The sequence below is a fragment of the Gymnoscopelus microlampas genome (assembly GCF_963454915.1).
Source record: "Gymnoscopelus microlampas genome assembly, chromosome: 24".
Lineage (NCBI taxonomy): Eukaryota > Metazoa > Chordata > Actinopteri > Myctophiformes > Myctophidae > Gymnoscopelus > Gymnoscopelus microlampas.
The window spans coordinates 11,417,433-11,441,144 of NC_139961.1; the positions used below are offsets into that span (position 1 = coordinate 11,417,433).

The 23,712-nt window shown below is 41.3% G+C and overlaps 2 protein-coding genes across 2 annotated transcripts in view; both read right to left on the bottom strand.

Moving 5' to 3' along the window:
- Nucleotides 1-483: 483 nt before the first annotated feature.
- Nucleotides 484-5,022, bottom strand: LOC311040546 (uncharacterized protein; the record flags this gene model as incomplete). Its single annotated transcript, XM_084050877.1, has 4 exons — nt 4,922-5,022; nt 3,229-3,272; nt 1,920-2,087; nt 484-731 (listed from the first exon to the last, which is right to left on the bottom strand). The coding sequence occupies exons 2-4, from the start codon at nt 3,263-3,265 to the stop codon at nt 484-486; spliced, it is 453 nt and encodes a 150-aa protein (XP_083907003.1). The 5' UTR covers nt 3,266-3,272; nt 4,922-5,022.
- Nucleotides 5,023-19,383: 14,361 nt separating this feature from the next.
- LOC311040547 (voltage-gated inwardly rectifying potassium channel KCNH7-like) overlaps nt 19,384-23,712 on the bottom strand; it is a gene marked incomplete at both ends in the record, with an annotated part of 127,269 nt that continues 122,940 nt past the window's right edge. The window contains 2 exons of the mRNA XM_084050878.1: nt 19,384-19,695; nt 20,685-20,874. Of these exons, the coding sequence (XP_083907004.1) occupies nt 19,384-19,695; nt 20,685-20,874 (502 nt within the window). The remainder of the gene's footprint in view (nt 19,696-20,684; nt 20,875-23,712) is intronic.

Sequence of the window (23,712 nt, forward strand, 5' to 3'; positions counted from 1 at the left end):
TAAAGTTTTTTCTATTGTTATTACTTATGCTGCTGCATTGTCTGAAGGAAGCCGAACCAAAATAAGTTTTACTTTTATGTACCTGTACACGAGATGTAACAATAAAGTACAACCTTGAACCTTGATAGCCAATGAGAGCTTGAATCAGCAGCATGAACCAGGAAAGTCCCGACCGAGGAAATGCTTCTGAACAGTGTTGCCAGATTTTGCAAACAGGTCTATGAAAGCAAGCCCAAAAGAAGCGACTAGGCCACATGAGCACTTTAAACCTATATACAAATATATTTGAAAATAGATGCGTTGTGAACTTGTAGATCTTGTCTTTCTATCTATTCTACAAGCTCAGCCTAGTGATCTTGTAGATCTGCTAATTTCACTGAATGTTTTCCCATAGAATAGGGACGCAAGGGTTCATGTGGTTAAAGAGTTTGCATTATTTGACTGAAATAGATGTAAAATATCTCAACCATAATGAAGCCCAATTCAACCAATAAAAGCCAGCCAACATCCCACACATCTCTCACCCTCTGTGCCGTCTTCAACCACCACCGCATTGGTTATCTCGGTTATCATCACGGCAAGCTCCGTGGTCACTGGCTCAATCTCGAGCTTGGCCTTGGGCGTGACAACAGCTTCCTCTACTTTCATGGCATCAGCGACTCCAGGGGCCACCTCAACCTCAGTGGCATCTGTAGCCAGCCCTGCAAACTCCTCAGGGAGCTCTGTGGCGCCTGTGGAGGAGGCAAGGAGTACAGTGGATACTGGAGGTAATTTGACAGGTAGAGGATTGTGGGTGGGTGGATGGATGGATGATAAATCACCATGGGGGTGAGTGAGTGAGTGAGTGAGTGAGTGAGTGAGTGAGTGAGTGAGTGAGTACTTGAAGGTTTCAAGGTTTTCCAAATGTTTAAAAAATAGTGAAAATAGCCAATCTACAAAACCAAAAATCAGCTGAGCCACGTTATGAAGGATTGATCTGAAGTGCCCATTTTTGTTCAGTACCCTTTGATTGTTTGTTATTCTGAAGAAAATATGTTCAAACGCAACATATTATAGAGAAACCATTATTCACTTCACTGCGCAAATGGTAATGTAATTAATGTATTTGTGCAAAATGAACCTGCTATATAAAATGTGTATATTACTTTTATGTTCAAATTGATAAATCCAAAATATAATGATGTAAGTTTGCGTGTGGGGAACCCCCCAAAACGCATACAAAAAGCTATGTTTATGAAAATACGCGGGTAGGTGTGGACGAGGCCTAAGTAGCTCTGGGATGTGAGTGTCTTTTAGCTGTTTATCAGCCCTTTTCTCATCAGTATATATTTCTTAACCACTTAAACCCAGACTTCTTTGCCTGGAGGATTGTGGGAGGGTGGATGGATGGATGATAAAACACCATGGGTGAATTAGGGGGGAGAGATAGACAGAGAGAGAGAGAGATAACTTGAACGTTTGAAGGTTTTCAAAATGTTTACAAAATAGTGAAAATAGCTCATCTACAAAACCAAAAATCAGCTGAGCCACTTTATGAAGGATTGATCTGAAGTGCCCATTATTTTTGTGCAGTACCCTTTGATTGTTTGTTATTCTGAACGCAACAGATTATTGAGAAACCATTATGCACTTCACTGCGCAAATGGTAATGTATGTAATTAATGTATTTGTGCAAAATTAACCGGCTATATAAAATGTGTATATTACTTTTTATGTGTATATTACGTTTATGTTCATATTGATAAATCCAAAATATAATGATGTAAGGGTTAGGCTGCATTTACGCACCTGCTTGTCATTAATGAATACAAAAAATGTATGACCGTTATTTTTATCAGAAATTGTAACCATTCTGGACATTTGGACAGGCAGTTACACATCGTAGTGCAACCTCTGCCATAGGGGTGTAAGCGTCTTACCAATACTCTTCAACAGTTGTTTGATGAAATTGTAAACTGTTGATTTGATGTGGGTTCCCTTTGGATCCAACATCGTTGTGTTCAGGTTCTTCATTTGGGCATTGCTTTTCTTCTTGGCATCAATCTCGGCATCATGGACCATACTATGGACCATAGTTTGTAGTCTTTCTGTTGGCATACATGTGGAAATGTTTTGAATCAACAGTGCCCTTTGCAGGAAAATGCATCAGTGAAAATTGTCATTATATTTATTAAAAATCACACCCTGTGTGAAGGAAGCGGTGCCTTTGGGGCGGGGCTTAACTAATTTCAGTTCGTCCCTATTGGTGGTCTGAGTCCACTTACCAAATTTGTACTTGGTAGCATGCTGCAAACTGGAGTAATGGCTGTTTAAAGCCCAGCCAATGGGCAGACAGAGGGGGCGGGGCTTAAGTAATTACAGTTCGTCCCTATTGGTGGTCTAAGTCCACATACCAAATTTGGACACATACCACCAATCTGGACATACGGCTGTTTAAAGCCCAGCCAATAGGAAGACAGAGGGGGCGGGTTTTAGTCCATGTACAAAATTTGTACTCCGTAGCATGCTGCAAACTGGAGTTATAGCTGTTTAAATGCCGTGCTCATACGCCGTGCTCATACGGACGTCAAGTGTGTGTGTGTGTGCGTGTGTTCGTGTGTGCGCATGTGTGCAGTATTGGCTTGTGTGTGTGTGTGTGTGTGTGTGCGTGCGTGCGTGCGTGCGTGCGTGTGTGTGTGTGTGTGAGAGAACTGGAGTTATAGCTGTTTAAATGCCGTGCTCATACGCCGTGCTCATACGGACATAACATACGGACGGACGGACGGACGGACGGACGGACAAACGGACAGAGTCAAATGTAGAGCGGTTGGCACCGCTAAAAAAGGCTAATAGGCTATTAAACACAAGTCACACTCAGAATATGCAAGCAACATCAGGATGCTGCCGGCAAGGTGTGCTTTAATCTACTAGAGAATTATTTTAAGAGGAGGTGCATGTGAATGGATGGAGGCTAATAATCACTTTCATGACTCATCTCTGCCCTTCAGGTGGTATAGAATTATGCATTATTTTATAATCTAATCCTATAATGAAGCCAGCAGAGAAGCAGTTTGTTAACCTATACAACTAGGGTATTTTAACAGCAACAGTTGACAAACTGCACAAGACGACCGTGTCAGCCAGAATGTATATGAATGTATATGTATATCTGGAATGTTTGGATTCCAGTGGCTCTCTGGGGGCGGGGTTTGCAAGTCAAATCACGCTTCCAGGACAGAAAAAGCTTACCTTTTTTCTGCCGTCGTTTCTGAAGCCTATCCATCATCAGCAACCTGTTAACACAGTCATGTTATTTCAATCATATTGCTTGCCTCAGTACTATTTAACAATCATATCTTGTACAGTATAAACCGAGTATTTGTTTACTAACTGGACTGGATGCACAGGTGATTGTTTCATGCAATCAATTCTCAACCTGCATGTTGTTTTGGGGTGCGCTGGTTTCAGCACACCCCAACCCCCTCTTGTGTGTTGGCTAGTGTGCCCCAGCAAGACCTGACAGAATGGGTTTCTGTTAAGGGGTCTATTGGCTACAATAGTGGTGTTCAGACCATTGTAATTGTGTTTGATTAGTTATTAAGTCCACTCATGAAATCCATGCATGAAATAACTCACAAAAAAATGAAGGTCTCCTTATGCAGAACAAAATCAGTCTACAGAACCAGGGCTGTGTGTTTTCATCAATTAGTTTGAAGTTGAACTAGAAAAGTGCGCACACTTTTCTAGTTTTACAATGAATCCACTATGGTGCGCACATTCATTTTTATTTATTCAATTTTCACCATTAAAACATTTAGTTGTCCCATATATACCTTCCCCCCAGCAAGCAAGTTAATCATTATTCTCTCTCTTTGTCTTTTGTTCTAACAAACCATCTTACACTCTTTTTTTTTATTTCTGTAAAAAGTTAAAACTAAACAAAACAGCAACAAAAATAATAATAATAATAAATACATAATTATACATTCTATATTTCAGTCTCATGTGCATGGTCAGCATCTTCAACAATTCATACATATTCAGAATCTTCAAAAATTCATAATGATGCATATAGCATCTAGCCTTAGAAAGACTTTAGACATGTTTATATCTACGAGAGTCTAGCGACCACCCCCAGTGCGCCCTGGACTTTCACCAGTAAAGCCCGTACTTCTCTATACATGTAGCCCAAAAAAAAGGAAGGTGCTTACCCGGTTGCCCCAAATGTTAACTAGCGTAGCGCAGTCTTTGTGCAATGTATTAGTCCATATTTTTAAATAAAGAAGCGTTTTAACCCCGTCTGTGGCCGATTCTGTCAGAAGTTCCCAATGGGTGGTAGTGACGGGACGCATCCGGTGAAACCCGGAATTACACTCAATGTAAAAAGAAAGTAAACATTTCGGGAAAATGGCAATCGGCCACAGACGGGGTTACAACACTTATTTATTAAAAAATATTGACATTGCAAAAATACTGCGCTGCGCTAGTTAACATTTGGGGCAACCAGGTAAGCACCTTATATATTTTATATGTGCGTGTATGGAGAATTACAGGCGGTGGCGTGGGGGGTGCAGCCTATGTTTATTTGTTTATCTTTTCATAAATAGTTCTTCTGTCAATACATTCCGTGCAGGGGTTTATTTTGTAAGTGTTGGAAAAAAATCAAGGGTTGTTGTTGCAACTCTAGATGCCAGATAGCGTTATAGCATCTATGCTATTAGTACTTCTTGTACAAACAACCTAGAAGTTGTGCGGTCATTTGTAGTAGTTTAGTAGAGCTTCACGGCAGACATTAACCTACACTACCTACAGATGTTTCAATTAAACGTCATGCAAGACTGTAACTAAAGTAAGGTGTAGATTTGACCAACTTTCATAGAATTGTGTTCATCGATCAGTAAGTATGAAATGTGGATAAGAATATAACAGTGAGACATTTTACCTTCATACGCAGAGCAAAGAAAGAAATGCTGCTTCCGAAGGTTTCTTGATTCTTTTGCAGGCGTTGGCTAACTTTGCTTCAGAGTTAATATTATGGTTGACTTCCTCAAACCAAACTCGGGGAGGGAGAGAGAGAGATAGGGGCGGGCAGGCAGGGAGAGAGGGAGAGAGGGGACAGAGAGAGGGGGGAGAGAGAGAGAGAGAGAGAGAGAGAGAGAGGGAGAGGGAGAGGGAGAGGGAGCTTGTATAGACCAATTATTTGTTTGTTTTGTTGTTTGTTTCGGGGGCAGAATGGGTTTCATTGTGCGCATACTGGTTGCGCGCATACTGGTTCTTATCAGTGTGACGTCGTCTGTTAAGGGGTCTATAGATCCTGAAATTGAATACTTGATTGTTTCATACTTTATTAGCAGTTTGGGGAAAAAAAGGGGGGGAAAGCACAGGAAAGTACAGTTCAATACAAGGTCTGCTATTAGACTTTTTAAACCCAAGAAAGCCTATATGGCTTGATGTTGAATTAAGATGGCTTACATGTAAGTAAGCTTATAAAATAAATAGCCTACTGCTGCTGTAATAAAGCAGGGAGAATACTTTGGGGGTTAATAGTTGATAGACTGATGAAAGTGTAGCCTAAGTACAGAGAGAGAGAGAGACACCGCGCGAGCGCGCGCGCACACACACACACACACACACACACACACACACACACACACACACACACACACACACACACACACACACACACACACACACACACACAGAAACAGCTTAGCCTATGAAGAACGCCTTGAACAAAGGCCATAAACACTGCCAGTGCAGTCAGACAATAAAACAGCCAGTTACAAAGTGCCCAGACAGCAGAACATTTAATTGTTACATACATGAATAGTTATCAATAACGTGAAACTGTGACACTGTCCACACCCCCAAGTTAAATGTTTTAACAGAGTAGGCCTAGATGTAATTTGGTGATTTGCATATCAATAAGCCAAGGAACTACGCAAATGAACATTTATGGTCGTGGCTGCATTACATACGAGTGCTTCCAAACACGTTGGAGTTTGGAAGCACTTGTTTTCAATAACAGCAACGTCCTGCCTCCTGCAGTCATTATGTGCAATTTAGAAAATTGGCGTGAGTTAAAATAACAGAAACTTCCTTTATAATCACATGATGTTACTTTATCAGTCATTGGACCCTTGTAAATGAATACAAATCTTCCTTTTCTGTCTGCCTACATGTAGGGAGACTTCGGAGGCCCTCTGAACTGTGAGGTGAATGGCACCTACGTCGTCCATGGTGTTGTCAGCTGGGGGTCCAGGCAGTGCAATGTCCCTAATACAAGAAGCCCTCTGTCTTCACACGTGTCTCTGACTACATCGAGTGGTTCAACTCGGTCAGTATGAGACCCATAACTGATTTTTTAGAAAAGTGATCTCATAAAGTAGTGCTTTTCAACCTTTTTCATGCCAAGGACACCTAAATTGATATACATTTGGCCGCGGACCCCCATTTGAAAATGTTTTGTGCCAGGGACCCCCAGAAGCAAATATATCAGTTAATTTTCGCTTTAGAAAATATAAATATTCAAAGATATGCACACTTTTTCAAGGTTTTTCAAAAATAGCCAAAGCTAAGTGGTTAAAAATGATTGTGACGCTATTAACTAATTTTGCTGGGGACCCCCTGGTACTCCCTCAAGGACCACTGGTGGTCCCCTGACCACTGGTTGAAAACCGCTGTCACAAAGCACTTGTTCTGAAACGTTTTCATGTATTATGTATTTGACCGCAGACCCCACATCTGAAAACAATTGTACCCATTTCACCATCGTCTAAAATAGACGATGGTGGTTCAAGTTGTTAAACTGATTTTGAAGCTTTATTAACTAATTTTGCTGGGGACCCCCTGGAACCCCCTCAAGGACCCCCACTTTGTTGAACCCCTGTCATACTTGACATGGTTAGGCTTAGGTATAGGCCTAGTCATTCCCCTGCCTTTGATGATCCCGGAGCAGCCGGGTGACCTTGCCGAGCAACCGCTCTGCAGAAGAAGAGGAGCAAGCGTGGCGGGCGTTGGAAGGGAAGTCGACCTCCTGCTGCTGACACCATCTCTGCTCCCTGACTCCCTGGCCACCAAAACTTCCTCTTACGCAATGACTTGCTAAGCAAACTCTACTTTTTGCTCACATGACCAACAGCTGAAATACTTTAAAGGAGGAGTTCTCCCAAAAAAATTACTTATTTTCTATCAATTACACACCCCATGAAGCCTTGATTTCATAGATTTTTTTTTGTGGCATTCCTAAGACAATAATTTGATGACGTGTGTATTTCCGGTAGGAGACACAAATAATCTACTTTGTGTCTCCTACCGGATACATTAGCCGATAGGAGACGGGAATCAAATTATTAGCTTAGGAATGCGACAAAAACAAAAAAGAATCCATGGATTCAAGGCTTCATAGGGTGTGCAATTGATAGAAAATAAGTCATTTTTTGGGTGAACTCCTCCTTTAACTCAGGGGTCCGCAACGTTTTCAGGCCAAGGACCCCCATAGCTGAGAGAGAGATGAAGCAGGGACCCCCTACTCTATATTGTATAAAATTGTATTTCAGATTAAAACTTTTTTTTTGTTACTTTGTCTGCTCTTTTTTCCCCCTCTACACCTATACCTCTTTGCCAAAAATAGCAGATCTACAAGCTCTCAACGCCTCGCAGCGCGAAGCGTTGTGAGCTTGTAGATCTGCTATTTTCGGCTGATGTTCTCCTCAGAAAAGGAATTCTAGGGTTCAAGTAGTTAATATAAAAAAAACAAAATCCTATCACACAAAGATTTGGCGGACCCCCTGTAGTAGCTCTAAGGACCCCCTAGGTAGGGGTCCCGGACCCCCTGTTGAAGACCCCTGTTTTAACTGTTAGGAAGAAAACCCAATATTAGGTTTGTCCACTGAAAGGTTTTAACCATTAGGGAAGCAATCCCATATTAGGTGTGTTGGATGTAACCAACATTGTATAAAAAAATCACACCCTGTGTGAAGGTAGCGGCGCCTTTGATACATTTTGTCATCGATATGTGTTTATAATGTGTTTATAGTCATGTGTCACGTGAAGCTTGACCAATCACTTTGTTGACGGGTCTGACCAATCAGAACGTTGACGGTGAACACGGACAAAGTCAGGTATAGAGCAGGATCCGCTAGCGCCGCTAAAAACAGAAATGTATTTGATGACTGATATAATTGAATACCCATCTTTAAAATAACCATTCATAAAGTGAATATCTCTGTATGATTCCATGCACTGACCACAACCCCCGAAGCAGGGGGTCTGGGGGGTCGTCCTCCAGAAACGTTTTAACATGTAATTTCCTGTGTTCTGGTGAATTGTGGGAGTTTGATACCAAATCAAGGAGAATTGACAATCAAGGAGTCCTCGAGGAGATGTGGTTGAAATCAAGGAGACTTGTGCAGAATCCAGGAGGGTTGGCAGCCCTGATATAGAGGCTCCAATGGCAATCATCAATTAAGACTTGGGACATACATGGTTTCAGCCATAGAGTACAGAAGTCCTGACGTCACTCGTTCATCCCCTGGTTCGTAAAGTCATTTCTCTATGGAGAATAACATTGGGTCATCTTAGAATCGTCTCATATAAGAATTGTGGTCCAAAAATAAACAAACTGTCTCGGTGATATTGTCAGGGAGGAGGTTCTGTATCGTTTATGATAGTCAGTCACTTATATTTGATACAGTCTGTTTCTGGCGAAAATTTAACTAATTCGGCGGAATAGACCGGTGGGATTTCTGAAATATGTGATTGTTAGAGGCATCTGGGGGTAAAAGTCGGAAACCAGGCCATTTTACATAATTCAAGGGTGCTGAATCAGAAAAACACGGTTCCCAAGCAAAATTCTTAGTGCTTAACCTCCTAATTTGCATATCAAAATGGCTGCCAATTTTGAAGTATTTCTTAAACAACTCTATAACAAAGCAAGCAAATCTGACAAATAAAGTGTATATATTTATGTTCTGAGGGTCATACAATGTGTGGAAGATATTTGTAATGTAATAAATGTAAATAAATATGCAAATTAGAGGCCACCATTACATAAAATGATGTACCGTAGTACTCAAACGGTGCAAAAGGTGCATCCCCCTTATTTTGTTCCTAATTATCTGTATTTTTGCCATCCTTAGGACATCTAAAATACATACTTTTTCCCCATGCTAAATGTTTAGTTTTTGACCTTCTAATCTGCATATTTGAATGGCTGCCAAATTGGCAAATTCGCACCTTTATCTTCAATAACTCTGTGGCCAGGCAAGCAAAATTGACAAATGAAGTGTCTATATACATTTTCTACAATGTGAGTAAAGAATTTGTAAGTAATATAATATGATAATATAATATAATATAATAATCAGCCTACTCCGAAATATGCAAAATAGCGGCCCCCATAACAGATAACGGTTTAGTACTCTAAAGATACTGTATTGGCCATTGTTGAACGAAAGTCTAGACACTAGACCACATTCATACAAGGAGGTTGATCATCACTCCGTTGCTGACATGCACACATGGCTGTGCATCGTAACCCAGATTTCCGGCATTTGCAACGACGTGTTGTGCATTGCTTATGGCATGCACATGAAATCATTTCTATAGGCTATACTAGCATGGAACAGGTTGGACTAGGCTAGAGTAGGTTGTACTAGACTCTAATACTCTCTATTAGGCTTTACTAGTCCCTTGTCAGCCCTGTAGATACTCAGACCATAGGGACTAACCACTGTGTACACAGGCCATAGCTTGTGTGTGCACGAGCAATAGTTTTGCATGAACCTTTGTAGACCATAGTACAGATCTGCCTTGTACAGCCTAATATAGCCTAGTACAGCCTAGCAAAGCCTACTAGAGATTAAAAAAATCACACCCTGTGTGAAGGTAGCGGCGCCTTTGATACATTTTGTCATTGATATGTGTTTATAATGTGTTTATAGCCATGTGTCGCGTGAAGCTTGACCAATGACTTTGTTGACGCACCTGACCAATCAGAACGTTGACGCACACGGACAAAGTCAGGTATAGAGCGGCTAGAGCCGCTAAAAAGCCTATTAGAGACCAGTAGAGTCTAGTACTGTACAGCCTAGTACATCCAAGACTAGTCCAGCCTTTTGGGAGAACAGACTAGGGGAGGGTGGTATAGGCTATACTAGCATGGAACAGGCCGGACTAGGCTAGACTAGGTTGTAATAGGCTGTACTAGACTCTAATAGGCTCTATTAGGCTGTACTAGGCTCTTGTCCGCCCTGTAGATCCTCAACCCATAGGGACTAACCACTGTGTACACGGGCAATAGCTTGTGTGTGCACAAGAAATAGTTTTGCATGAACATATGTAGGCCAAAGTAAAGTACTGCCTTCTATAGCCTAATAGAGCCCAGTAAAGCCTAGCAACGGCTGCTAGAGCTGAAAGCAGACCATTAGAGCCCAGCAGAGACTAGTACAGTAAAACCTAGTACACCCAGGTCTAGCCTAGTCCAGCCTGGTGGGAGAACATAATAGGGGAGGGGGTACCAGGCTATGCTAGGACTGATAAGGCTGGACTAGGATAGATGAGGCTGTACTAGGCTGTACTAGACTCTAATAGGCTATATTAGGCTGTACTATGCTCTTGTCAGCCCTGTAGATCCTCAACCCATAGGGACTAACCACTGTGTACACGGGCAATAGCTTGTGTGTGCACGAGCAATAGTTTTGCATGAACCTTTGTAGACCATAGTACAGATCTGCCTTGCACAGCCTAATAGAGCCTAGTACAGCCTAGCACAGCATACTAGAGCTTAAAACAGCCTATTATAGACCAGTAGAGTCTAGTATAGTACAACCTACAGTAGTACACCCATGACTAGTCCAGCCTTTTGGGAGAACAGAATAGGGGAGGGGGTACAAGGCTATGCTAGGACTGATAAGGCTGGACTAGGATAGATTAGGATGTACTAGACTATACTAGGCTCTATTAGGCTGTGCTAGGCTCTTGTCAGCCCTGTAGATACTCAGACCATTGGGACTAACCACTGTGAACACGGGCAATAGCTTGTGTGTGCACGATCAATAGTTTTGCATGAACCTTTGTAGACCATAGTACAGATCTGCCTTGTACAGCCTAATATAGCATTGTACAGACCAGCACAGCCTACTGGAATTTAAAACAGTCTATTAGAGACCAGTAGAGACTACACCATCAAAGCCTAGTACACCCAGGTCTAGCCTAGTCCAGCCTTTTGATGGAACAGACTAGGGGACGGCGATATAGGCTATACTAGCATGGAACAGACTGGACTAGTTAAGACTAGGTTGTACTAGGCTCTATTAGGTTGAACTAGGCTGTGCTAGTCCCTTGTCAGCCCTGTAGATACTCAGACCATTGGGATTAACCACTGTGTACACGGGCAATAGTTTGTGTGTGCACCACCAATAGTTTTGCATGAACATGTGTAGGCCAAAGTAAAGTACTGCCTTCTATAGCCTAATAAAGCCAAGTACAGCCTAGCAAAGCCTGCTAGAGCTGAAAACAGACTATTAGAGCCCAGCAGAGTCTAGTACAGTAAAGCCTAGTACACCCAGGTCTAGCCTAGTCCTAGGACTAGGCAGTAATAGGCTGGACTAGGCTGTACTAGGCAGGGCCCATCGGGGGTGGGGGGGGGACACAAGCCTGTATGGCAATCAACTGAAAAGTTAGGCTACATAGCTTAAACAATTTCAGCCTTTCCCTGTTGGCCGTCTAAGCGCATCTAGGAAGTTTCATAGGTTTTCGATGCTGGGAATTGGAGTTATGGCTGTTTAAAGCCCAGCCAATAGGAACACAGAGGGGCGGGGCTTAATACATTTCAGCTAGTCCCTGTTGGCCGTCTAAGTGTACCTATAGCCATCCCCATGCCACTCTATATAGTTGTGTTGAAAGTAGTTTGTGTTCAGTTATCAGTACCAGTTCTGTGGCTCTAACTCATTCTGGGGGTGAGTTATACATGGGGGCAATTTATTTTTTGGTCATCAGGGGCCAAATGTACCAGGATTTTTCCATGATCTAAATATGTATTTTAGATGTCTTAAGGATGGTAAAAATACAGATAAGTAGAAATAAAATAAAACTAGAAAAAGTGCTCCTCGGAGCACAACTCTCCGCCAGAAGACTTGTGTTGGTTCGAAGGTCGCGAAGGTCGCTATCCCTCTTGTATATGTAAGTGTCCTATCCATCCTGTCTGGGTAAGTGTCCTCTTCCGTCCTGTCTGTGTAAGTGTCCTATCCGTCCTGTCTATGTAAGTGTCATATCCCTCCTGTCTATATAAGTGTCCTATCTGTCCTATCTGTCCAATAAGACAGATAGGAACAATTGGACCGCGACTACCTGACTACTTCCGGTTCGAAGGTCTGGGAGTGAGCTAGTGGCCGGATTTTCTGTATTGGAATCTGGCTTATCACAGTGACACATGTATTTATAGGTCGCTATCCCTCTTGTATATGTAAGTGTCCTATCCAACCTGTCTGGGTAAGTGTCCTCTTCCGTTCTGTCTGTGTGAGTGTCCTATCCCTCCTGTCTGTATAAGTGTCCTATGTCATATCCCTCCTGTCTATATAAATGTCCTATCTGTCCTATCTGCCAATTATGTATCATTATGTAACATTTCATGGTTCCCGTCTTACCTCACTCTGACAGTGGCGGAGACACTGTCAGAGTGATGCCATGTATATATAGGCCCGGTGGCGTCACTAGCCAATCAGATCACAGTATTTCACGTGTCACGTGAGGCTTGACCAATCGGTGTGTCATGTTTAGAAAGTGAAAACGCAGTGATAACAATACTCTCCTGGCGGAGAGTAATAAGGGGGATGCGGATGAATCACTTTAAGTATGAAACCGTTTTCTGTAATAGTGGCCTCTAATTTGCATATTTATTTACATATATTACATTATAAATACCTTCCACACATTGTCTGACCCTCATAATATAAATATATACACTTTATTTGTCAGATTTGATTGCTTTGTTATAGAGTTATTTAAGAAATACTTCAAAATCGGCAGCCATTTTGATATGCAAATTAGGAGGTTAAGCACTAAGAATTTTGCTTGGGAACCGTGTTTTTCTGATTCAGCACCCTTGAATTATGTAAAATGGCCTTGTTCCCAACTTTTACCCCCAAATGCCTCTAACCTCCTTATAGAAGGCCTTTTTTCTGAAATCCCTCCTGTCTAGAAGTAACATTATCGTTTTCTCACCGCCAGTTGATGCTTCATATCCATAAGAGTAAAACCGCCGGGGTCATTTGTTTATTTTTGGAACACAGTTCTTATTTGACGCGATATTAAACACGTCTATGGGGATTCAGAACGGGGGTGGAAAACTACGAACCAGGTAGGATGTGTAAATTACAGACTTCGGTGCTCTATTGTTTTTGACCATGACGTATTGTATACAGTGAGGAGCATGATTACCTGGAAACTAGATGGAGAGATTAAGTTTAAAACCTACGATCTCACTTTCAAAGTAAAGACAACAATGTGCTCATCTAGCAAACATTGTGAACACAGAGTGAGAGACATAATGGTCTGCTGCAGGAGACTGAAAATAAAAATGTTATTCATTCATTCATTCATTCACACTCACTCACTCACAGTGGTGGAAGAAGTACTCGGATATTTTACTGAAGTAAAAGTAGCAATACCACAATATAAAAATACTCTGTTACAAGTGAAAGGCCTGTGTTCAAAATGTTACTTGAGTAAAAGTACAAAAGTATAGGCATCAAAATACACTTAAAGTACCAAAAGTAAAAATACAAAAATGTTTGAAAATGGCAGATAGGCTATTTTCAAATAGCCGAGGTATAAAATAGGGCTAAAGTGGTTAATGTTTATTGTATGTAATAATTTACATCTGCAAAGTAACTAAAGTTTTTAAATAATTGCAGTGGAGTAAAAGTACAATATTTGCCTCCGAGATGTAGTGGAGTAGAAGGAAAAGTACAGACAATTGGAAATACTCCAGTAAAGTAAAAGTACCTCAAATACATCACTGCACATGTCTACATTCTTTTGTTCACACAAAAAGACCCACAAAGTGAGAAAGGCTGCAGCAAACTTCAACATGGAACAATGCAGCCCTCTAGTGGTTTGATGGATTGATATTGAATACTTTATTAGTAAGAAATACAGTAAAGAGTCAAGACATTAAAGCTAAAATGATAACACAAAAAAAGTCCTGGGACTTGTTTCTATTGTAAGAGTTTATTTTTTTGCTATAATCATTATTTTATACTTTTGGCTATTCAAAAATAGCAGATCTACAAGCTTATAGCGCGGCACCGAGTGTCGCGCTATGAGCTTGTAGATCTGCTATTTTTTCTTTTAAATCTTTGAATGTATATGTTTTTTAAAGCAAACATCAGTATAGTCTGACTTTTTAGCAGTGCCAACCGCTCTTCATTTGACCGTGTCTGTGTGTATGTATGTATGTATGTATGTATGTATGTTTGAGCACGGCACACGCAGTGTGCAGCCACCAGGAGGCAGAGTTAAGTAAAACACATTTTTGGAATAAATTTACAGGGATCTAACATTGTTTCTCTAGTTCATATATAGCCCAATTAAATAAACTCATCAAAGGCACCGCTTCCTTCACACAGGGTGTGATTTTTATTTTACAACTTACATTTTGTAAACTTGACTCTTAGTATAAGTCTTCCCTTATACTAAGAATTTTTATAATGGTTGATGAGGGAATAACAGACAACCTTGTTTATAAGGACCTGCTTTAATTATCTGTAAGTGATTCAAACAAATGTTTGTTTTGATAATAAAATAACATTCTGCATTCATAACAAATTCTCCAACGAGTTCTTCTTTTCAGAAATAAAACTACATTGCTGGCTACATGTACATACATGATCACAAATATAGATTATACTGGAAGGTGATGGGGAGAGCTGGGAGGCGGGGCGGCAGTGTTAGGGGCTACAGGTCAAGGGGGCGGGGACTTGGAAGGGTCAGGTACATGTAGGAAGTTTGGAAACGCCCGAAGGGTGCTTTGCTTTAGTTTGTACAATTGCGCAAACGTCTCAGTAGTATGTACACAATATTAATTTCTTTAAAATATAGTCAGGAACAGAAACATTCAAATCAGCTGTTAAGTGTTGCATTGTATAAAATACAGTGGCAAACATAAAAAAAATGCATAAAAACAACTGTGAACAGCACTAGATTTAAAAAGTGACATTTATATCCAGTACAGCAAGATTTCTAAACCTCTGTGCAAAAGTTTGCAAATCCCATGAAAGTCCAGAAGTCAATTCCTCAGTCATTGGACTCAACTTTTGTTCTACATTGGTGCTCAAAGAAACAAAGAGAAACAACCCCATGTTTTGCGTAAACCCAGCAGTTGGAATTTCTTGAATTGATTGAGATGGTGTTTGGTGGGTTTGAAACACATGATACAAGTATCTAAACCAGATGTTAACTCCTGTCATGCTACTTCAGGGAGTCTGTGTGCACTGAACACCTGGTTGAACAGAAAAGTAATTAGTTATCGAGTTGAGAACCAGTCAGTGCACAGACCATAATACTCCTAGTGGGCACGAGGAGGACCGGGGTTCGAATCCAACCCGTCTTGTCTCGTGTGTCTCTTTTCTCTCTCTGCCCTTGGTCTCCTGTCTCTCTACACTGACCCATATAAAATAAAGCATACAAATGCCAAACATAATGCTTTCAAAATAAGAAGGAAAATAAACATGAAGGCTGTGATTCCAAAATGCCACATAATCCACTTGGAGAAACACTGACTGAAATGCGTCCCCCGTTAATATGATGGATTCTTTATAATGTAGGCTAAACATCTATGATCTTAAACATGTTACTACTATGAGCTTTGTTACTGTCACACCAGCTATAATGTTAGAGTAGAATAGCTGTTGCTTCTCCCCTTAAATGGTGCATGTCTCATTTTGGAATGCTATACATAGTGCAGTATATAATCTCAAACACATTGCAGGTACTGTAGGGGTGCCTGGTGGCTCAACCAGTTCAGTGCGCTGATCGCATGCTCCTTGTGAATTGCGAAGCCCGAGTTTGAATCAGACTCTCTGGTGTCTTGTCTCGCATATCTCTCCTGTCTCTCTGCCCTCGGTTTCCCGTCTGTCTACACTCCATCTGAACGATGCAAAAACTAAACAAAATAAAACAAAACTGCAGGTGATGGGGATGTGTGAGTCTTCACCAGGGGCCTCATTTACCAAATATTCTTTGGCACAGATGTGATGCGCATGTACTGTATGAGAATATTGCAGTTGAGTAAATAGATTAATAACATACCGAGTATAGATGCTTGTTACACTATGCAGATGTATGTTGCTTAGTTGTTCACATATGTTATATAAACACATAGGCCTACTGTTTGCTTGATCCCAAATTCTAGAAATGTTATTTAGATAGCATGTTGTTCAGACAGACGCTAGGTTTGATGTTTTCCTGTTATCCTAGTTAAGCATGTAGTTGTGTTGTTGACTACTAGGGTTCATAACATTTAAGAGTGTCTGCTAGATGCCTAAATTGTAAATGAAATAATAGTCATGGTTTCAAAACCAGTATATCACAATTAGTTTCTCAAATTGTTTTGGGTGATATATCAAATAAACAACAGATTGACATGCTGTGATTACAATAAGGGTTGCATCATCTTCTTAAATGGCATCATGGTACAATACTACAAACTAAGTCAAAGAAACTTTTAATTTAATAAAAGGGCCCCTAGTCTCAGAACCAACACTGGAAAAGCACTGTCAAATCGGTGTAGGACAAAACAAAAATAAAAGTGTAATTTTGACTTCCACAAAAACAAAAAAATGCAACACCCAACCTCAGCAGTTCACGGTCATGGTAATCATTAATGCGCTACATTTACAGGATGCGTGTTGCATTCACCACAGCTCTATGCATTTATCACTGTGTCTTTATCAGTTCACACCATTCTTACACCAAAGGGGGGCTTCTAAAAACACAGTTAACCCATTAAGACCCGAGGCCGATTCTACAAATGCCTTCTAAATCAGTAGTTCTCACAAGATTTTTCGAATATTTTCAAAACTAGCAGATGTACAAGCTCGCAGCGCGGCACAAATTGACGTCCTGTGCGCTTGTATGTGTCTGCACGTTTTGAAACGCAAAAATCTAAAATGACAGATGCTTTTCCGGTTTTAATGGGTTAAACAAAGGTACATAGAAAAAATAATGGCAAATTAGGCATTTCTTTTAGAAAAATAGGTAGAACCATTATTTCTAAATCTCTCTTTTTTATTAAGCTTATGTATTGGTACTTGTGACAAACAGGCATTTGAAAAGCGTTGATAATTGCGTCAGGTGAGGCCTTCATGCAATACATTGAGTGTGTTTGAATAGGACCACAGTAAAATGTTATTTTTCTGCATGGACCATAGGGGTTTACATGTAAAGGCTAGAGCAGGCTAGTAAAGCTAAGGCTATTAGAAGGTGAGCTACGTGCTCAGCCCAAAATGTGAGCTATCTTTTTCACTTTTTTTTCCTGGATATTATTTTTCTCCAGATACCACAACGGCATTTTTTTCCCACTTGGCTGAAATATATATATTTTTCCCTTTACAAAAAGTGTATTTAATAAGATAATGGAAGACCTTAAGCATGCATGAATGACAGACCCGACTCACCAAGCTATCATGTTGGGATGTCCATTGTCATTTCCCACTATGAAAAATATTCAAAGTATTTTTCCATCAGAGTGGAATACCTCTTGGCCATGCATTACATAAAGTTGATACTATGCATTTGGTTACATGGTAATTATATGTATTTGATGTCGTATGTTTAAAAAACTAAATCACGAAATACCCGACGTTAAATATTGATTTGTCAGACTGAGTTGTTGTAAAGTGAAGGGAGAAGCTAGGAAGGGTATCTGAACAGCACCACGCTTGTCTTCACATTTGCCGAAGCGGGAAATTTCAGAACATGGACGCCATAACCTGCAGTTATTTAGTTTTTGGGGGGAATCAGTTAGCATAAAAGTAGTTCAGTAGTCACTGTAATTTCTATGCATCTCTGGACACATAATCACAATTTTAATTGATTTTCCTGTGATAACATTATTGCTTTCATTAATCTGTGTGCGTTTGATGTTGCTACGGGATGTTCGCACAACCAATTTACATGAGTATTGTTATGACTTTTTCAGTACATTTGCCAGGGTTGATTATACTGTCCGGGTCGGTTGGTTAACAGCTGCGTTAATGCAGTGTACCAGTAGGCACTATACATAGAGTATGCATAACTGGGCATTCGCTGTTCCCTGAGGTTAGTTACAAAGGGCAACAACAACGAATGCCTGGGTGATAATTGGTTGATCGCACAACCATAGCCTTATGGCCTGATTTATAGTACTTAGATGCGCGCTGGTGTCGTACACCCAAAATATCAGAACTACAAGCTGTGTGAGCTTGCAGATCTTCGGTGCACGACGCAGCGCACAACCTAGTATAAATCGGGCATTATTCAAATCACAAAGACAACGAGAAAATAACATTTGATCTCTGTAGCAGCAGTGGCAGCCATGTTTGATATGCTGAGTTCCTTCCGCAACAAGGTCACTCGCGGTGACCGTTCAGTGCTTTGTGGCCCTAGGGTTGACATCAATTATCAACCATAATTATCAGTTATCAGCCCTAGGGCTGATATCAGTTATCGGCCTCTCGATCTTTTCATCAATCCTCCGACAGGGCCAAATAAAGGCTGGGCATGTGATAAAGAGTGATATACTGTACACCCCAGACTATCAGCCGCTAAGTAGCTTGCTAAACACATTGCATGGTGTCTTTACGAGCTGCTGAAAATAGGTGAACTTTGAAACCGTGTGTGTGTCACTGTATTTTAGAGCTGAGAGGGATGTCTTGAAATGTTGTATAAAAAGGAGACTTGCTAGCTACAGTAGTCTGTAAGCATGCCAAGATCACGCCCGATTGCCCAGTAATTAGTGCTGTGCGTGGAACATGCGACAAAAACAAAACAAAACCACATGCATATCTCTTTTAGAAAGGGCACGTGCAGTGCCTCACATTGCTGGCAGTGTTCTATTTACAAATATGTACACGGCAAATGATTACTATACATATGTTAGTAATATAGTGTATAAATACCTCTGTATAAATGGACTTTATACATCTAAATCAGAGAATTGTAAGGTACTGGGGGTAAGGGGGAGAGGGGTTTATTCTGACAAGGAATGGAAGAAAGTCTAGAGTTTTTTTTCTTTTGTTTTTTAAATATCCTTTGCATATTGAGTCTCTTTCTTTGAACCCTGAGTCAAACTTGAGCGGACCTCCGAGTCTTCTGTAGCGTCGGGGTGGGTAGTCAGCTGGACGAGGCCAGAGGCAGCTTGGCCTACATCCCTGGAAGCCCAGGATCAGAAACCGGCCTGTGGAGTCCCATCATTCCTGAGCCGCTGGGTGGTGGCGCTGGCGGCGGCGGTGTTGGTGAAGGAGGCGTGACGTCGGGGAGCGAGGCTTGCCGCACGGATGGGAAAGGAGCTCTCGCCGCATGCTGTTGGTGCAGCTCTAGAGAGTCAACGTGGTTGTTTCGCTCGTGTCTGTGCTCCGAGACGGCGTCCCCCTCTAGCAGTTCAACAAAAGTCGCGTCCGGGAAAGTGTCAGTGTGGAGGAGGACTGGGCAGGGTTCTTTGGGTTGGTTCTGTGTCTTTTTACGGGCGACCAGTGAGCACCAATGTCGGAGAAGCAGAGGACATACATGTCAAACAGAACACAAGTTCACCATGTGATACTGACCATGACACTGACACGACACTGACCATGACACTGACACGATACTGATACTGATCATGACATGATACTGACCCTGACACTGACACTGACCCTGACTTGACACACAGGGCCTTGACACACAGGGCCTGACATCCCTGTGACAGGGATGTCAGGCCCTGTCACACCAGGCCCCTCTCACAGCACTGTGTGACAGGGATGTTAGGCCCTGGGATATGATGCGACAGGGCCTGACATCCATATACAATTCTACTTATAATCGTAACAGTCTCTCTCTCCCTGGGAGGTACGCTAATCATTGCATAATAATCACATTCTAACAGTCTAGTTGAATGTAAAATCTGATATTTGGAAATCGATGAGATGTTTTCTAAATTATATAAGCAACACAATACACAATACAAACAAAGCTTACATTTTAATTGGGTGTGTGAGAGGGGGGGGGGGGGCAAAAAGGCTGAGAAACACTTGTCTATAGCAGTGATTACGATCAAAATACAGAGCTTAATCCATTAAGACCGGGAACGCATCTGTGTCATTTTGGATTTGAGCTATAACCATTATTTTAAATTTTGGCTATTCAAAAATAGCAGATCTACAAGCTCATAGCGAGCTTGTAGATCTGCTATTTTTGAAAAATCTTGAACATTTGTGAAAATCTTTGAATACACATATTTTTATTTTATTTTAACATTTTTAACTGAAATCTTTGCTTCCAGTGCCTGGAACAAAATATTTGACAAATGTTTACTTTAAAAAACATATATTCAAAGATTTGCACACAAATTGCACAGAAATCAAAAAATGACACCGATGCGTTCCCGGTCTTAATGGGTTAAGCTTGAAAAAAAAAGAAAAAAAAAGAAAAAGACTTGTTGCCCCTTGGTGTTAGGGCTATCAGTGTACCTGGGGCTGGGGCGGGGCAGGGCTGAGGCTCAGCTCTGTCTGGATGACGGACACGGGCTGGACCAGAACAGCCGGCCTGTGGTACTCAGGGCTGGAGGTGACGGTGCTGTAAGCCGGAGGGCCGGACACAACTTGTCTCTGGAGCAGATGAAGGATTGCTTGGATGTCTGAGGTCATCTGAGACTCCAGTCTAGGAAAGGAAAAAATACAAATAATTACATTTATATTTCCTCCAGTTCATCGTAATATTGTGAACTACTATTTGCCATCATGTTTAAAGGAGTGCTCAAGGAGAATCAAACCTGGGACCTTCTGCTTCCCAAATGGGCCCTCTACCCATTCAGCTATGGCAACACAGTGGTTCTCAAACATGTTTTTTTTTTAATTCCACAATTTTGTAACCCATTTTTCACCCAGTGCCAATAACCTATGTAATCATGGGCGCTACTCTCCCTCTGCCAGCCTAGGGAGAGCCCAGAACCTTATGCTCATGCCTTCTTCTATGCATGAGGAGCTAGCAAGCTGCTTCTCAAACATCTTCATGTCAAGGACCCCCAAATTTGGCCGCGGACCCCCATCAGTGTTAATTGCGTCGATTAAAACTATGACTAATAGTACTATGGCTAATAGAAAAATAGAAAATTCCATCAAAATGTGCTGCCAAAATCAACACACTGACCCCCATCTGTAAAGATTTTGAGACCGGGGGGCCCCATGAGAAAGATTTGTGTTCAAAATGTGTCACAAATGTTTTCAACAATAATCTTGTTGTAAAAATAAGTCGCCTGGGGAAACTCTGCCCTACCGTTCCACTAGTATTCTCTATGCAGGCTGACGTTATTCTTCCACACCTGTGTGTGTGTGATCACATAACCAAATTTAATTAATCACAGCTGATCTGCTCCAGTTACAGAGGTGACACTGCTGATACATTAGATTAGTCTGTGCAAGGCGACACAGAATGACAAACATAATTACAGTCAAGAGGCAAAGAACACAACACTGAAGCACAGTGTCAGACACGTGTATAGTGATACCATTACTTGTTGTTGGTCTATCTTTACATCCTTATTTTGCTACTGGCTGAATGTAACAACTGGATTTCCGTCTCATAAAGTCTCATCTTACACACATTCACCAGACCAGTGGTTCTCAAACTTTTCATGAGAAGGACCAGCAAATTAATATGTTGTATGTATGTAATATGTAATATGTATTTATTCACGGAACCCCCCATCAGAAAACATCTTGTCACAGGGACCCCCATACAAGATTAACATGTTAAGATATAGCAATTTATTTCCAAAATGTTTTTCGAAAATAGCAGATCTACTATCTGACAACGCGGAGTGATGTGATTCTGTTGTCAATCGGCTATTTTCAAATAGCTGACGATTATAGGGTTGAAGTGGTTAAACTGGTTTTGACGCTACCTTGGCTAATATTGCTGGGGACCCCCTGGAACTCCCTCAATGACCCCTGGGGGTCCCGGGCCCAACTTTGAGAACCACTGCACCAAACCATTCTCAACCATCACTACAACCATCTGTCATTATGTACTGTATGTTGTTACCATGGATTAAAGCTAGTTTAAATCTCACGACTGAAAATGTCCTAATGTGCGATTTGTGAAACCGTGTGTAAGGACACACACTAGCGCCAATTCCTAAACAAAGAATACAATATGTACAATTAGGATGCTTTAGTAATATTGTTCCTGCTGTTCTACATACTGCCAACCATGTGAAGAAATCACAGATTGAGGCTTTAACCGTTGCTTCTCTATGAAATATCCGAGACGATTAAGATATGATGGAAGATGCTTCTGAACATATTGCTAGTTTGACCACTTCAAATGCTCTAATCTGACAATAACCGAAAATAGCCTTTCTACAAGCTCTCAATGCGTCGCAGACGCATTGAGAGCTTGTAGATCGGCTATTTTTGCTGCGCAACATGCTTCCATAGAAGACGTGCTGGCTTCCATGGAATCCAAATGACTGAAATCAGTCTTGGCGACTGAGAACTTTAATCCATGTGTTACATTTAGCCTCTGGGTGAACTTTTAGACATTTACAAATATAGCGTTTTGCACAGACACTGTCACACCACAAAGTCATCACCACAGCTTCTCTTAAATCTTGATTGCCAAAGACATCTCCTGCTCCCCAGTTCCCATAACCATTGCCTATCTCCTTGATGTCATGGACCGGTTGCCAGACGGTAGCTAACAATTTAATCTTGTTACTTAAGAGCGGTGTTGATGCTCATTTCCAACACTAGAGGGAGTATCAAACCATAGAACCTCAGATTGCTGCAGTTTGACCAGTGTATGTTAAAGCTACCCAAGGGAAATAAGCAATTTTGTCCTTTAATGCTAATCTAATTTATTAGAGGTGACATTTACAGTAAATTACAATATTAATTCTATAGCCCTGTCCAATGTAATGGCTTAAAGAGTAGGTTAATCTTGAAGGGAGAGATCAACATGCACAGTTTGCACACTCTCAATGTTTGTGGTGCTGGGAGTTAATCTCATTAGAGAAAAAAAAAACTGCATTCTCCCACACACTTCTCTACTTTATAAACCAATGCTTTGGTTGAACGGGAACCTTCAAACAGGATTAAAAAAAAAAGTAATCTTAAAAGAATATTTATTCTGCTGTGCACGCTGCCTGACTCACATCAAAAGCTTGCATTGTGCAAGCGCAAGCATCTACGCCAGGTGTCAAATCCCTCGCACTGACGAACCTTGCCATATCAGCTCATATGCCAAAGAAAACATAGCGGCAACGCCGTGTTTCTCTCTACTCCTCCACTGTCATTTTCAGGCCAAGGGAAAGGATTGAAGCAACAGCAAACAAGCAGCAGGACAGGGTTCCCCAGCGAGGAGGAATGCCCTCTCTGTCTCCTTTATCTCAGCCGCTGGTGTATAACCCTTTTACAAAAAAAACAATCAGAGCAAATCAGCACTCTGGCTGCATGGGGCCTGTTTCAGCAGAACAAGGCGGGATGGGACAGCAGCCAG